Raw genomic sequence first — 17,199 nt, forward strand, 5'->3', positions numbered from 1 at the left:
TAGTTAAAAAATGCTTTAAAAAAGTAAAACCGCAGCTGTCATCGTTGAAGCCTTTTTAAAAACTTTTTAAAAGCATTTTTTACTACCTATTTGCCGAAGCAGTAGTAAAAAAATGCCTAAAAAGTAAAAAAACGTTCTGACGATCAGCTGAGCGACGCACAATTGTCGGAACTTTTTTTTTTTTTTTTTTTTTACTTTTTAGGCATTTTTTTACTACCGGTTCTCTCGAACCAGTAGTTTAAAATGCTTTAAAAAGTAAAAAAAAAAAAAAAAAAAAAAAAGTTCCGACAATCGCGTGTCGCTCAGCTGATCGTCGGAATTTACCAGTTCAGGTGAACTGGCCCGAACCGGTAGCATTTCACCCCTGAATAGAAGGAAGAAATTGTTTGGTATCATTTCAGAGACATGATAGGTTTTAATAGCTGAGGTAAGATTGAAATAATAATTAAACACAATTTTTAAAAACCAAGTTTTGAGTTTTGCAGTAGAACTTACACAATTAAAGATCCTTAGCATCATTCTGTGCAAATAATGGAATTAGATGAATGGCTTCCAGATGGTCTGATAATCACATCCAACAACAAAACAAAGACAAGTATTTGACTACCTCTTGCTTTAGTGAGAGATTTGCTGTGTTATCACTTTTTACAGATTTACAGTCTATAATAATATTCTATCTTTCAGTTTTATTTTACCTCCCACCCCCAAAAATAGTACTCTACAATACTTAGAGATCAGCAATGGAAGTGCTGGCAGAGACAATTTTCCAGTTCCCTTTCACACCTAATTTGGACCATTTGTGCTTATGATAACCTTGCAAACTGCAGAGCCTAAAGCTGATGCCTTTTTTTCTGCTTACATATTTATTTTCAGAGAATTCATATTCAGCTACTCAAACTGACATTATTAGTCTCTTCTGTATCCTTACCTAAATTAAAACTTAGCTTGGCATGTTGTAATGATACACAATAAGATTTTTTTTAAGTTCTGTGTAAACATTTTCAAAATCTCTGCAGAGATGGAAGCCTGTCATTTTCAATTGTTGTAGTAAGACAGAGTGCTCGATAAATGACAGTATGACTTTAAATTTGTAGAAAAGGAATGCAATTATCTGAGCCTATGTCACTTTCTCTCAGTTCTTACCTCCAGTAGGATATCTAAACATATGAATGCTTTGTTATCCTATGGTTTCTTTAGAATCTACCTTTCTCTTTATTTTTCCTTATCTAATACTTAATAGACATTATCAATAGACCTATTTTTGCCAAATTTATATAATGTAAACAGTTTTATTGGATTAATAGAATTTGGCAGTGATTTACTGTTGGACCAGTTGGTTTTGTAACTCTTTAATAGGAATGTAATCATATAAGCGACATACATTTGATATTTACCTTTTTTCAAAGAACTTGACTTGGAAATATCTTGTATAAAGCCTAGGAATTTGGTTTGAACTAACCTTAAAATTATCCATCCCAAGAAAAGACAAAGAGCACATATTATGCGAGGTGAACAATGTACGAGAGAATTTGCTGCCTGTGGTCTGCATGCATCCCTGCTCAGCTGATGTATTCATTAATCAGTGCTACTCTTTCAAATGCTGTGTCTCTGATTGATTATCAATATATGAGCCATGATCAGATTTCATGGCTTCAAACCCTTCCTGCCCCTCCCTGCCAAATTATGTCTAATTTAGTCATTCACCACAATATTTGGAAGGGAAGTCTGGTTATCAGTTTCTGTAGACTAGTAATATATGTGCATCATCTTAGATTAAATGGATCTATGTCACTCAATTTTATACATTAAAATTCTACCCAGCTTGCCTTGAAAGTCTTTTGAGGAGGATGGGCAGTCTGTCTAGACTGTTCTCAATAAAGCTCTGGGTTAAATGATGCCACTAACAACGGAATTCACTTGGCACAGCCAATGCATACAGGATTATGTATAATAATGCCTTCTTGAATCAATCTGATGCCCACTGAATCCATCTAGTACAATGCTCTTCCTCAACAGCCATCCGCCAAATGAAATGCCTCTGGGAATTTATAAATTGGGTGTAAAGAAAATAATCTGCCCTTGTTTGGGTCCACTATGTGATACACAGATGTTTACTGCCTCTGAAAAGAGATTGTAATCAGTTGTCATGGACTTTAATCATTCATTAACAGATCTTTGAAATGAGAATGCACATCTGGATGAATGGGATGGGATAATCTGAGGCCTCTCAAGGCCAGTGCCTGAACTTAGTGTTTTGATTAAAATGTATTTTGTTCTGCTCGAATGTGAGTAAAAAGCTAATTACACCCTCCGTATACGAAAGGCAGCTATAAAACTAGGAGAATGGAAAGAAAGAAAAACAAGAAATTGCATTAACAAATATACCGTATACTGCTTTCCAAGAAAAAAGACATTGGTAGCCTTTGGGTTAGCTGAAGAGGTATTCTGTAATGAAACAAGTTTTGCCAGACTATCTCTTTAAAAAGAACCCAATTTTACTTTCATCCATTCACAGAATATTCTTTCCATAACCTTCTGTAGATAGACAGCAAGAGAGAGTAGTGGCTTTTTTTTCTTGCAACCCTGTCATGTTGTTCAATGTTCTCCTGATGGAGGTCCCACAAGATAAAATAAGATAACTTTTATTGTCATTTTTTTTTTACTGTGAGCACACTGGCCCACATTAAAAATGAAATTCTGTTGCCTGCTCTTAAGAGAAAGTGTTCTGACCTAGGCTTCCTGAGACAGTAAAAAGCACATGATTAGTCCCAAAAGCCCTCTTTTTATTTCAATGGCTGTAAATTATTGTTCATTCGCAGCCCGTAATGAGTATCAAGGAGTTGGTAAAAAGTCCGACATAAGCCTGCCACAGCCCTTCTCTTGACACGCTGCCAAAGACCTAATTGGCAATTAGCTTTGCAAGGCCACATGGAGCGCCAAGTCAAAACAGAGCTTCAGAATTTACACCGACCAGCATGAACAAAGTTGCTTCCTGCAAAGACTCACGTGCCTTTGCTGCTCCTTTATGTCTTATGGGAGGGGCCTATCATCTCCAAGCCCTACTCCCGAGTCGACCCTTTTGTTTTAACTGTTCTTGCCTTCTGGCAGCTCTGTGCATGCACACACTGGGAACAGGCTCCCCCTGTTCCTCTGCCTCGCTGACATCAGACTCTGGAGGCTCTGGAGTCAGCACATAATTCCCAGATAGCCCTGGCCCCATCTCTGCCTCGTCCGAGCTTCCCCAGACTTCAGGGCTGGCCCATGTTTCTCCTCAGCCTCCTCACTCTCTGACTCTGCTGCCAGCTCCACAGGCTGCCAGCAGACCACAACACTTAAGTGTATATCTATCTAAATGCATACAAAACACAATGTACACATGCTATAATACTTACATAAATATATACCTGTACCATATACATGTAGAAAGAATGTATAGTGTTCCAGAAATCCTGCAGACTCTGCTCAAGTATCGCTTATATACTATGTCCCGGATAGAAGGAAGTGAACTACCAGTGATCTTTACTGCCATCCTCACCACACTCTGTGCCGCCTTCCTGTCTGAAGCAGGAATGCTTCCAAACAATGACATTTACCAATGCAAGAGAGATCTTTAGTTCCTTATACATTACCCTGGGTTGCTTTGAGACTTCTCAGAGTATTACATGATTTGCTATGGGGAGGGTACTCCTGGAGAGGGTACTAGTGATGTTGAATTATCTCCATTTATACATATTCTGCTTGACAGTGGAATGATGGAGTCTAGACTTCTTGGAAAGAATTTTGTGATCTTTTTCAGACTGGTGAGCACCAAGGACTGTTTTTTTTAAAAGAATCCTTGGAAATCTCCTTTATTCAAACCATGACATTCTTCCACATACCTCTGTTGTGAAGATCAGACTTTGATAGTGACTAGCCAGGATTCTGTTCTTTAAATAAAGCAGAACCTCTCACACTCATCCCCAATTAACATCCCATTAAAACAAAGTTATTTACGCAGAAATTTTGAAAATTCCAAACAATTCACAAACTTTTTAAGCAGCAGTTGATTCATATAATTATATTGATAAAGATTTTGTCCTATACCCAAGTAAAAGGCAAAAATATCCAGAGTTTAAACCCAAATATGTGTATGGTATGATTATTACTTTACAGTGGTAGCTGCAAGATCTTAACATGTATTATTCTAAATACTAAGTATGATTGGAACACATTATCTTACAACTGTCTCTGCTTTCAGTTCAGACACTATTACTGGTCACTTATCAGGGATTGAGAAATGGAGTCTCCTTGCTTCTGTGATTATTTTTGGCCAGCTGGATCACTTTGTCTCTGTGGCACAATATGCTAATATATTTTTGGGGAGGGGCAATTGAAAGGTATGCAGATTTTCCGGTAGAGAGAGAGATGAGGGGCTGAAGTAAATTCAATGCACATTGCTAGCAAGAGGAAGAAAATGAGTCAGACTAGAAGCTGCTCATACTCAGTCCAGAGTAAGTCACTTGTTTGCATGCCTGGTTTTCTCAGGAGAAGAAAAAAGAAACGAATGTTATTAACTTTTTTCTTGTGTTGCGTTCACTACCTGAAGAGTATAGATAGTTTACAGGGGTCAAACTCGATTTCATTGAGGGCCACATCAGGGTTGTGTTTGGCCTCAGGGAGGTAAGCTGGGGGGCATGGCCAGAGTGGGTCTGGCACATTACTCGTGTCAGGGGCGTCTCTGGTGGCGCAAGTGCTCGGCCAGTGAAAATGGGCTCCCAAGTTCTGTTTTTGGCTGCGACGGCCTCCTGCAACACACTGTCAGCAAAAATGGAGCTCCGTTTTCACTGGTAGAGGCACTGCAGGCCAGTCCTTTGCTGTTTCCAGGGTATCCCCATGGGCCAGATCTAAGCATCCCGCGGGCCAGATATGGGCCCCGGACCTTGAGTTTGACACCCCTGAGATAGATTATAAATCTCTGGATGAATGCAGAACTGATTGATTGTTCAGATTATTTACAGAGGCTACATTGCTGGAATCTAATGGAAATGGCAACCAGTCTGGGTAACCGAAGGTCCTCATTCAGTTCTTTTTTCTTCTGTATGGCAATATGAGTGAAATTTTAAATTAGATTAAAGGGTTTTTTATATACTGGTAATAAGAGGAGATAAAGCAAAAAATGTTGTATGATTTATTCAAAGTATATAAAATGACTAGTGGGATATAGATTTTGTGCGTAAAATCAATGCTAATGGCAATAGTTATTTAAGTACAGACCAGGTTGCTTAAAACACATTTATATGTAGCATGACCAATTCTTCCATCTCCTCCCCCCCCCATACATAAAATTAAATTTATTAAATCCTGGACATTCATTCATTATACAAGGAAGACTCTGCAATAGTGAAATACCACATACTATGTAAACAGTTTTCTAATAAAACTTCAGTTTGTTTTTATAAAGCATTCCTCAATAATTCATCATAAAACAAGCTCCAGCTTGTAGAAAGCATAGATACTAACATTTCTTCAAGAAATACCCGAAAATAGCCTAACTAGGCAAAAACGATAAACAAACACTTCAAATTACAATTGTCTCTACTTTAAAAGGGCTTTTCAGCTTCTCCACCCTGTCTAGAACTCTTCTTCTATTGACACAGCTGCTCATTTTCCCTCCTTCATTTTAACCTTGTAAAAAGTTTTTAAAAACGTGATAGAAGGAACCCAGCTTTCTGTTACTTGTATTCATCAACTGGTGGACTAATTTCATCCCAAGAAGTACAATCACGAGAGTGAAAATGGGTCAGACTGATGAACCTTCTTCCTCCCCAACAGATTCACCTTTGACATTCTCTCTAATTACCTTTAGGGACATTTTAACTCATACCATATTTTAACAAGTATCATATTTTCTTAGAGCAGGCAAGAATAAACAACTTTTTCAGATACTGGCATTGATTCTTTAAGAAAAATCATGGAGTTGAATGAGTTTTGTCTAAAAATTTGCATGAACTTTGATGGGGAAGATATTGTTATATTAAGTTAATGAAGCTTATAAGAAGTTGCACCTAATTGTTCCTTCCCTATATAGTGAGACCATAAGATGACGCAGGAGCAGAGTTGGATAGGCAAGTTTATCCATATATTAGCATTTCATGAATATCAATTGATAGGGGAAAGAGAATAGCAACCCAATATTGGGCAATGGGATCTGTGCACCCATGTACTCTCACATCTAAAAGCAGTGTTAGGGTTTGGAAATTACAGTGATCTTTCATAAAATATTAATAAAGCGTGCTTGCATGTTTAGCCCTGAATAATTGATATATTTAGTGACTTTGCTTTGCTTTGAGCACCTATTAAGCAAATATCATATTAAGACCTACCTAGTGGCGATAAAAACGGCAAAATTTAATTATTTTTTTTGCTCTTATCACGTCTGCAGATAACCGCCCGGCTGCCCTGTTTAGGGTGACCCACTCCCTGCTCCATCTGGGAGCGCGGGAAGACCCCTTGGAGGGTAGGGTGAGGATTTTGTGCAGTATCTGCATGACAAAATCACTCAAATTCAGGAAGGCTTGGACTCTGACTGGGTAGATGCAGGTGGGGTGATGGAGGCAGGTCCTGAGAGTGTTATCTGGGAGGAGTTTGACCCAGTGACCCCCGAAGACATGGACAGGATTCTGGGTAGACTCAGCGCTCATGTTTATTGGACCCGTGTTCCTCCTGGCTGGTGCTGGCTTCCTGGGAGGTTACACAAGGCTGGCTCCAGAGGATTATCAACGCTTCTTTGAGAGAGGGTTGCTTTCCTGCCGCCTTGAAAGAGGCGGTGGTGAGACCCCTCCTCAAGAAGCCCTCCCTGGACCCGGCTGTTTTAGCAAATTATCATCCAGTCTCTAACCTCTGCTTTGTGGCGAAGGTTGTTGAGAGTGTGGTGGCATGACAGTTCCCCCAGTACCCGGATGAAGCGGTCTATCTTAATCCATTCCAGTCGGGTTTCAGACCTAGGTACAGCACGGAAACGGCATTGGTCACATTGGATGGTGATCTTTGGAGGGCTCGGGACAAAGGTTGTTCCTCGGTCCTGGTCCTATTAGATCTCTCAGCAGCTTTTAATACCATCGACCATGGTATCATGCTGCACCGGTTGGAGAGGTTAGGGGTGGGGGGGCACCATGTTGTGGTGGTTCTCCTCCTTTCTCTCTGACCGATCACAGTTTGTGTTGACAGGGGGCCAGAGGTCGACCTCGAGGCGCCTTGTGTGTGGGGTGCCACAAGAGTCAGTCCTCTCACCCCTTCTGTTCAACATTTATGTGAAGCTGCTGGGTGAGATCATCCGTGGTTTCGGGGTGAAGTTCCATCAGTACGCTGATGACACTCAGCTGTACATTTCCACCCCGGACCACCCCAATGATGCCCTTGACGTGATGTCCTGGTGTCTGGAGGCCATGCGGATCTGGATGGGGAGAAGCAGGCTCAAGCTCAACCCTTCCAAGACCGAGTGGCTGTGGCTCCCGGCGTCCCGATATAGTCAGCTGGCGCCATCTCTGCCTATGGGGGGGTGAGTCGTTGGCCCCCACAGAGAGGGCTCGCAACTTGGATGCCCTCCTGGATGCACGGCTGTCCTTAGAAGAACATGTGACGGCCATGGCCAGGGGGGCCTTCTATCAGGTTCGCCTGATTCGCCAGTTGCGTCCCTTTCTGGATCGGGACTCCTTGTGCACGGTCACTCATGCCCTCATCACTTCCCGCCTGGACTACTGTAATGCTCTCTACATGGGGCTCCCCTTGAAGAGCACCCGGAGGCTCCAACTGGTCCAGAATGCGGCCATGCGGGTGATTGTGGGAGCGTCATGGCGCTCCCATGTAACACCTCTCCTGCGCGAGCTGCACTGGTTTCTGGTGGTCCTCCGGGTGCGATTCAAGGTGTTGGTGACCACCTTTAGAGCGCTTCATGGCTTAGGACCTGGATACCTATGAGACTGCCTTCTGCCACCGAGAGCCTCCCACCGGCCAGTACGCTCCCACAGAGAGGGGCTTCTCGGGGAGCCATCGGTCAAACAATGTCGACTGGCGGCCCCCAGGGGGAGAGCTTTCTCTGTGGGAGCACCTGCCCTCTGGAACGAGCTCCCCCTGGAGATATGGAGGATTCCGGATTTACGTACTTTCCGCTGGGCCCTCAGGACTTTTTTATTTCAACAAGCCGGGCTGGCCTAACTTCTCCAATTGCTTAATTTTAATTTTAATTTTAAAAGGGGTATTTTAATTGTTGGGCCAAAATTGTTTAATATGTTTTTTAAACTGTTCTTAAATTTTTGTACTCTATGTGTTTACTTTTGGCTGTTCACCGCCATGAGTCCTTTGGGAGAAGGCGGTATATAAATTTAAATAAATAAATAATAAATAAATAAATAAATAAATAAATAAATAAATAAATAAATAAATAAATATCTTATATAAAGAAGCCGTGATTTCAATAAAGTTTAGTGGATTCAATTGCACTAGGAGTGCAGGTAACAAATTATTTGTTTGCCCAGAGTATGTTTACCTGCCAGCAAATAAATAATATACAGTTGTCCTCCAGAGCATACTGTTATTATTTATTTAATATTTATTTCACTTTTCTGTCAAACTTCTGTCAGGTCCAATCAACATCACATAGGATTATGTTGGCAGAGTCATGATCCAGATTGCAGTCCAATACATTTGGAGGAAACCAAATTGGGGAAAGATAAATTAGGAAGTATTTCTGTAGTTGTGCCATCATTTTACTGAGCCCTTGAAGTTAAAAGATAACATAAATATTGTAAATGTCATAGCATTGGGACATGTTCCTATATGAAGTTCTTCACTGACCTTTCCATGACTTGAAGAAATGTGGTAGGATGGAAATGGTTGAAAAAGATGTGCTGTTCCATTCAAGCCAAATGATTCCTTGAACCACTACACTAGACTTGAAGGAATTGCTTTAGTAGCATATTCCAAGAGCTTCAGAAGCAGATTTCAGCTAGCAAGACCAGTTCGGTTTCTGCAAATTTGTAATAGCAACTGGAAAGTGAGTATTAATTCAGTGAAGTCCAGAATTGAAAAACTTCCAAGCAAGATCTGTTGATCCGTCAATTACTTCTTAAAGCTACCACAGGAAGTTTTAAAAGCCGGTTTTTGTCAGTAGTGTCGACAATGTTTTTAAAAATGTGTAACATAAAGTGGTGGATTTTAAACTGTTTTGAAGTCTGCCTTTGAAACCTATTGGGGGTTGTTGTTGTTGTTGTAAAACACAGTTAATGCATAAAATTATTTTGCTACAGTGGTATCTATGGTGTTGACTAAAGATTATTAACACCAATGTTTAAATAAACTTAGATCACTGAAGATTAAAAAGCGAAGTATTATATCAGTATTAACTATGATTTAAAATGTCAGTATGCATAAGACTATTTAGTTTTTTGGTTCAAAATTGAGTATAACATTAAAAAACCTCTGCAAATTACATCAAAATATTTGTTGTACAATAAGGGATTCTATCCTATATTCATTGCTTAAATATTACAGTCTCTGCTGTATTGTTATTTATTATCCGGGCATATTGAAAAAAGGAGATTAAGAAAATTTGATTATTTTAATGATTTCAGCATTTATAGAAGCCATGGGTTCGTACTTTCAGTTCAAGTAAGATAAAGGGGAGGGAAAAAAAATAAACAATCTGTTACTTCGCAATTATGCTTTGCAAATATAGATAATGTGCAAGAGATACAAGACAGTATCTAGAATTCCTCACGAAAAGTAACAGTGAAAACAATTCTGAACTCAGGAAGTTTGAAAGCCCCCTATAAAATATACTACCTATATCTTCTCATAAGTAGTTGGGATGAGTTTTATTGTCATATTTAATTTATTTCCTGTGTGAGAATTTAAAATAAAAAAGTGGGGTTTATGCACACACCATCATAATTTATAATTGTATATGTAGTTTTGTGTCATCTTTGGTGTTTGTTAGTGTGATTTCTCTCTGAGACCAGAAACATCACCTGTTAAGGTAGAAGCTATTTAAATAGCAACCCTCCTCCCCCAAGTAATCACACTTATAAGTGACTGCATTAGCAAAATAAGATGATCTGGGGGCATATAGGTTTTACTCAGTATTACTTTTACTTTTTTCCCTATAGAGAATTTTATGAGGCACATTGAATTGAAGGAAGTTAGAATCAGGCACTGAGCAATAATGGAACAGAGCCTGATCACTGGTGCTGTTTGGTGACATTTTAATTCAGAATAAAACAAATAACTGAAAATGTTGACTTTTTCATAGAATTCACAACCAGATAGCAGTACCCACCCAGCCTAAGGGCCAGCATCTTGCTGACCTTGACTGATCTCATTAAAATAATCAGGATCAGCCTAATTAAGATTTGGGAGGATTGGTTGTCAGTAATTTTACTAATGGACATTTATGCCTGCCAATTTATATCTGTTAAAGGGAGTTGGTTTAAATAGACATTTTGAAATAAAACTATTTCGGAGATATTTGAGTATGAAGTAGTGTTTCAATAAAATCTTACTCCTGGATCCATGTATTTTATTTGAAGTGTAAAAATTACAAATAGTCCTGAGAAGGTGTGCTGTGTAAATTACAGATTGCTGCCTTCTTAAAGTTCCATTGCATCATCTGGAATTGATATAGCAAACAAACTTCACAATCTCTTCTAGAGTTCCCTTTTTACTGCTAGCTTGGATATATAGTGACATTGCTCTCTACTACCTTTATTGTAGATCAGGGTTGTCAAACTCCCGGCCCTCAGGCCGGATGCGTCACATGCTGGCCACACCCACACCCGGTTTAGTGAAGGGGGGGAAAGTCCCAATACGTCATGTGATGTCGCCATGATGACGTGAGTTTGACACCCCTGCTGTAGATGTTTCATCATTGGTAACACCTTTTCTATAGGTAGTCCTCATTTAGCAACTGCCTTGTATAACAATTGTCACAGTTATGATGGTGATGAAAAAGTAACTGCATGACTGACCAAACCTGACATTTATGACCTTTGCAGGTCTGAAAAACTAAAGAAAATCTGAAAAAAGATAATAAGCACAGTTGGGGTTTTATTTAGATTAATATAGAGTTGCCCTTTGCAATTGTTGCTAAAAGAGGACTAGTTCTACATGGATTAAAAACAGATTTTTACAAATATAAGAGTATAATGATGCAGCAAATCACAACACATAAGGAAAGATCATAGCATAGTTCCCCTACTGAGATCCTTCTTTTCAATTGTGACATCAACACATTCATCTGTTAGCACTTGATCATCTTACAATTTTAAAAATGTTGTTTGTTTTGTTCCTTTAATTCCTAACTCTACTTTTTCATTAAAAGAATCATTGGTAGTTAGGACAGTTTGTAATCTTTGCAAGCTGAAAGCCCTAGGACTGTCGAGCATCTGTTGCAAAATGCCATCATTTTTATGAGAGAGAGGGAGAGAATATGACCCCATTTTTATCTAATTTACTCAAGGATACAGGCAGATAATCATGTCTTTCAGGCAGGAGTAGCAATATTCACTAAGCAAGATTTATGCATAGTTTCTCACAGAGACTATTCAGACTTCTCATACCTATTCAAGTGTGGTGTCCTGTATCACCCTTCGTTGCCTTTCTTGGCTCTGCTCTCCTAGACTGACATTGGAGGCCATATCTAGAATATAAGTATCAATGTCACCCTGCATGAGACTCAAAAGCTGTGCACAACAGCTTGCCAATGGGGACTACAGAAACCTACTTTACTCTTTATAGCAACCAGTTGCCCCTTTCTACTTCCATTCCCAACCTCTATCTCTGAGAACTTTTAAAGTGTATGAACTGCATCCTGCACCCAAAGACTCCCATTGTTACTGACGCTGCCTCTTTAAAACATTTTCTTTTCTGTCAGTTTCTCTAGAGTTCTTCTGAAGATTAGTAGGAATTGTCTCAACTACATCCTCATAACACAATTGGAGCCTTAGTAGCTTTGAATTGTTCCTCTAATACACGGATGTCAAACTCACTGCATCATGTTGCCATCACGTGATGTTTGTGACAGTTTTCCCACTTCATGGAGCTGGGCATGGCCTGCATGTGACGCATCTGGCCCACGGGCCACCAGTTTGACACCCCTACCAGTCTAATATGTCTTCCTCTCAGAAAATATATTTGACTTCCAAATACTTGCCCTTCGTCAGTCATGGAGAGGTAGGTTCAGACTTAGATTCCTGTATTGCCTGGAAGACTGGGTACTGCTACCTCAAAGTAGAAGCAGTTGACTTAGCTACCTAGAACCCATTCACTAGGGTGTCTTACCCAACCAAATGGAAATCATCCTGGCTAGAGAATTCTGCAAGGTTAGGTCCACATGTCTTAAAGTTGGTAAGGTTAAGAAACCTTAAGCGCACTAGAGTGTCTTATGGAGCTAAGTGAAGACCTTGCTCAGAAGGAAAATGTAAACCCTTGCAGAATAGTATCCATTGTATCTTTCTGTTATAGGGCTTGGAGCTCCCTTTGCAGTCTTCTCTGCCTTCTCATGAGCAATACTTACTTTTTCCCTAAAACATGGATTTTGCCTTTAACACAGCTGTCTCATGTCTCCAAGATGTTTTTCCTGGATAGTTACATGGATTTTGCCTTTAACACAGCTGTCTCATGTCTCCAAGATGTTTTTCCTGGATAGTTACAGATACTTCTGCAAACTTAGCCAGCTCATATTTACTTCTTAATCAAGATACTTTATGAACAAGGTAAAAGCAGCAATCACAACTCGGATCCTTGAGAGTGTGTACTTTTCACCGTCTTCCCTTTGAGAAAAATGCCTGTTTGCTTTCTCTTTTTAACCCATTAGCAATCCTTAAAATGATAACCATTCTTATTCTGTGACTCCTGATTTACTTTGATGAGGAACTTTGTCAACGGGAATTTTGAAACTCCCACTGTACAGTATGACATTCAGTCACTCCCTCAAAAAACTTTAGAAGTTTAGTGAAGCAGACTTCGTAGAATTTTCTGTGCTTAGTTAATTCTTTGATTATAGTTTCTACCACTTTTTCCTGGATAGATGTTAAGTGTACTGACGTATAATTTCCTGGATTGCCTTTTTTATTTTCTAAAAGTGTTGCACTAGTTATTAGTTATGCTGCATCCCCATGCTGGCTGGGGAATTCTAGTAGATGAAGTCCAGACATTTTTAAGTTGCCAAGGTTGAGAAATACCAGCCTATAGTGTGGGATAAAAGTAGAAGGTTGTATCCATGTAACTTCCTGGCATATCTCCAAGAAAGCACTTTGATAAAAGTAGGCTGCTAGTGCTGCCATCATAGATGGTAGAATGAGCACAGATCCCAAGATATGCATGGTATCTCTTAACAGCAATCACTAAGCTCTAAGCTCTGCTATCTATTTACCTAAATAGTGGAGCAGGGGAAGGGGAAATTAATTAATCAAAAATGAATATTAACCTTTCCCAAAAGATACTGTATGGTCCAAATTGGATATCAGATGACAGCTGAGAGGTAAGCAATGATTTGGAAAGGAGAGTTGATTACTGCAACAAGACCTAGTTAGCAAATACATTGCTTCTGTTTCTGCACTATTTAAAAAATGTGCCACTACTCTCCAGAATGCCTGCCTTGCATAGTGTATTTCTGTTGCTATACAATATCCACCCTCAAGGATTTCTTTCTCTCAGGTCTTCTAAGCACTATTGTGTTTCCTCTGCCACCAGATGTTCTGCAGTACTTATTAATTAGAGGACGTAATTTCCATATGGGTGTTTTCCAGAAAAATATTGCACATGTGCCACAGAGACTTTGCAATATATTTGATAATGGCCTGCTGGATATACACTGAGTACCACTTTGTGTAAACCAGCATCAAGTCACACATATTAATTCTGTAATGCTGTTTATCTACCCTTAATAAAAAAATAAAATAAACAAATAAACACTGTTATATGGATTTGAATGCTTAAATCTTTATTTCTTAGGAACTTGGTTTTGAATGGATGCAAAATATTTTGTTTAACTCTCTCCAAACTGCCCTGAAGCAATTTGAAGAGATGATGGATTAAACAACTTAAAACAAAGTATGGTGTTTCTGATCTGAATGCGGGACTCTCCACATTGTAACCCTGCACATTGAAGAATTTTGTGGCAAATCACTAGATGAGACATCAAGAAAAGATGTAGTGCTCTTAATGAGTGACTGGAATGCAAAAATTGTAGATCCAGAGATACAGTACATAGAATTAGAAGGATTCAGATTGGGTAAATGTAATAATGTGACAGATAGGCTAATAGACTTTTGCAGAGAGATTTCTTGTGTACTGCCAGCATTTGTTCAAGCAATATAAACAGACTCTAGATATAGACATCACCATATGGACAATACTGAAATTAAATAGACTAAATAATGAGAAACAAGCTGGAGAAATGTAATCTAGTCAGACAGGACAGGCTAGGTACAGATTGTGGAGCAAACTATAAATTATTGGTGTCAGATATACAGATTAAATTGAGAGCATTAAGTGAGTAGGTGTGCCAGGAAGCTTTAACTTGAAGGTCAGTCAGAATATAAGATCAATGTAAGGAACAGATTCAGTATAATAACTCCTTCAATAGCAAACTATGAGAAGAGCTAAGAGAGATCATGAAAGCTGAAGTGGAAAAAGTATTCTCAGAGTATCAAAGGACAAAAGATCCAAGTGCTTTCAGAATAAACTATCAGAAGAGCCAGGAAAAGAGAGAGAGAATAAAAACCTATGGCAACAAAGCCATACAACGACTGAACAGACTTGTCAGTAGAAGAGCGAAGGGACAAGAAAAGATGTAGCAGTCAAAAATGTCAAGAGATAAGGGAAATGAACAAGAAAATGAACATTTACTAAAAATATTTATGCATTCAAAATCAAAAGGATTGCAATAAAATTTAAGCCTAAAAGGAATACCTGAAAATATTATGGAAGAGAGTTGATGTGGTTAAAGGGAGATTAAAAGACCATGCTGACAACTTTTACAAATGGGATTATAGAGTGAAGCATTTACAGAGTAAAAATACATTTCGGAATTAGTCCTTGCAGAAAAGGAGGAATAGAGGCAGTAGACCAGCAGTCAGATAGGACTGTGCCATACACAGAGCTTCCTGAGCTATTTCAAACTTGAGAATAGGCACTTAAAATACTATCATTTTATTGGTGGGTGGGGGTGGTTATTGTTTTTTATTTTCATTTTTTTCTATACTGTGTTTTTATTGCTTATAAGCCACCTAGAGTCACTGTGAGCGAGTAGGTGGCTATATAAATTTTCTAAATAACTAAATAGCAGCATGTCAACAAATATGGAACTAGAGGGAGTGAGATAGATTGGTGAATATACATATACTGAAGAAGAAGGAATCGAAAAGTTATAAATTATACAATGTTTCTTCACATAAGCAGAATTTTGCTTAAAATCATGCTTGCAGAGACAAATGCTGCTATAAAAGAAGATTTTTGACAAGGTAGAGACACGTAAGTTAAATAACCAGCAGAGGATGAATATGAGGAAAGCAAAAACATTTAGAGAGGTTGATCTTTGCTTCCTTGACTACAGTGAGACCTTTAACTGTGTCTATTGAGTCAGAAGGTTGAATACTCCAAGATTAACGGGAGTACTGGAATACATGATTATAGATCTGAAGTTTTTTTGCAATAAACTACAAATGACTATATGCATAAATTCACAGTGATTCAGTAGTGAAAGTAAATTTTAAATGTTTCTGTAAGGAACCAGTGTCAGACCTTGCTTTATGAGGCTTCATGTTTTTACAAGATTACCATGTTTCAAGGGTGTTTAAGTAAAACTGAAAACTTGATTTTTTTTTTTTTTTGATGACTGTTCTAAAGAAGAGAAGCTTGCTTTTTAATGATATATAACATTGTTTATTGTATTCCAACATAATATTGATTATAATGGCAAGGAATTTTATAGAAATAGGCCTAGCTTTTCTCTGGACAGATTCTATCTCATAAATTTACATCTAAGGGATTCTTTAGAAAGCCCATACGACTTAAAATAATATCCATATACTGGTTATGATTATCTGAAGTTCAGTCCATTATGTGGATTGATTCAGAAAGATGGTGATAGAGTAGAAATTCGATGCTAAGGTCTGATTTATTGGTGCATATGGGGAATTGATCTTATTCAATTATTCATGAACCTTCTGAACAACTATTTACTCAACAATCTTTATCAATAATTGACCCGTTTCCTAAACTTGACATACATGATAGTCGTGTGTTAGAAATGGAACTACTTTGTCACTAAATTATCATTTTTATGAAAATCCTACAGATTTATTTCCCTGAAATACACACATGGCTTGTACATGATGAAGGAATTGTTGAAGTGAAATGATTCCTTTATTTTGTGTGGTGTGACAAAGTTTGCTGATGAAAAGAAAGCTTTAGCCATTAAAGCAAAATATTTTTTTTACAATTTTATAGAGGTTAAATAATATAAAATACTTTTTTTATAAATAAGAATTTATGTAATGAGGAAAAGGACTACTAAGGAACATCCTTCTTTTTAAATATTTTAGTGGTGGAACATATTAGTAATAGCCATTTAGCTCATACATCTATTGATTTTTTTCTTATTCCTCTTTTTTATATCACAGATTTTTAAAAGTGTCTTGACTACAAAGCTGGAAGGTGGATTATTTTTCCAAAAATCGCAAAGACCATGTGTGCTTACCTGTAGAAATGGTTTGCGGCTTAGTCAAGCTGGAGTTGACTAAATGAAACTATGGGCTGTGCATCAGCCAAGCATGTTTCTGCTGTACAAAATGAAGAGGAAGCTCAGAAGGGGAAAAACTACCAGAATGGAGATGTATTTGGTGGTGAGTTTTATTTATTGTGGATCTATATTTTTCTTCACCCTTCTTACTTTCCTGTCTAAAATCTATTTGTTCATTGTTTCTCAACATTCAATTTCAAGGATTTATTTTTGGATTGCAACTGGTATTACTGATGAAAAAGGTAATCTGCCTGAAAATCTCTGCTGCTTTCTAGATCCAGCTTCTCATTACAATGTTTGTAAAAATGTGTTCAAACTATATGAACTGCTGATACCTATTACAGCAACCTTTTTCTCTTTTGAGATATTTCTAGTTAATTGGGTTGGGGCTTTTACTGCATCTTCTGTTCCCATAAAGTCCT

The 17,199-nt window shown here is 38.3% G+C and overlaps 1 protein-coding gene across 3 annotated transcripts in view; it reads left to right on the forward strand.

Moving 5' to 3' along the window:
• The window catches only part of CUNH1orf21 (chromosome unknown C1orf21 homolog), a 149,277-nt gene that overhangs the window by 31,588 nt on the left and 100,490 nt on the right, over positions 1-17,199 (forward strand). For all 3 annotated transcript variants that reach the window (XM_070939282.1, XM_070939285.1, XM_070939283.1), the window contains exon 2: positions 16,659-16,880. In XM_070939282.1, coding sequence (XP_070795383.1) covers positions 16,787-16,880 — 94 coding nt within the window. In that variant the 5' untranslated portion in view covers positions 16,659-16,786. The remainder of the gene's footprint in view (positions 1-16,658; positions 16,881-17,199) is intronic.

Source organism: Pituophis catenifer, unplaced genomic scaffold, assembly GCF_029215685.1.
Source record: "Pituophis catenifer annectens isolate HBS135680 unplaced genomic scaffold, rPitCat1.0.hap2 SCAF_3, whole genome shotgun sequence".
NCBI classification, from domain to species: Eukaryota; Metazoa; Chordata; class Lepidosauria; order Squamata; family Colubridae; genus Pituophis; species Pituophis catenifer.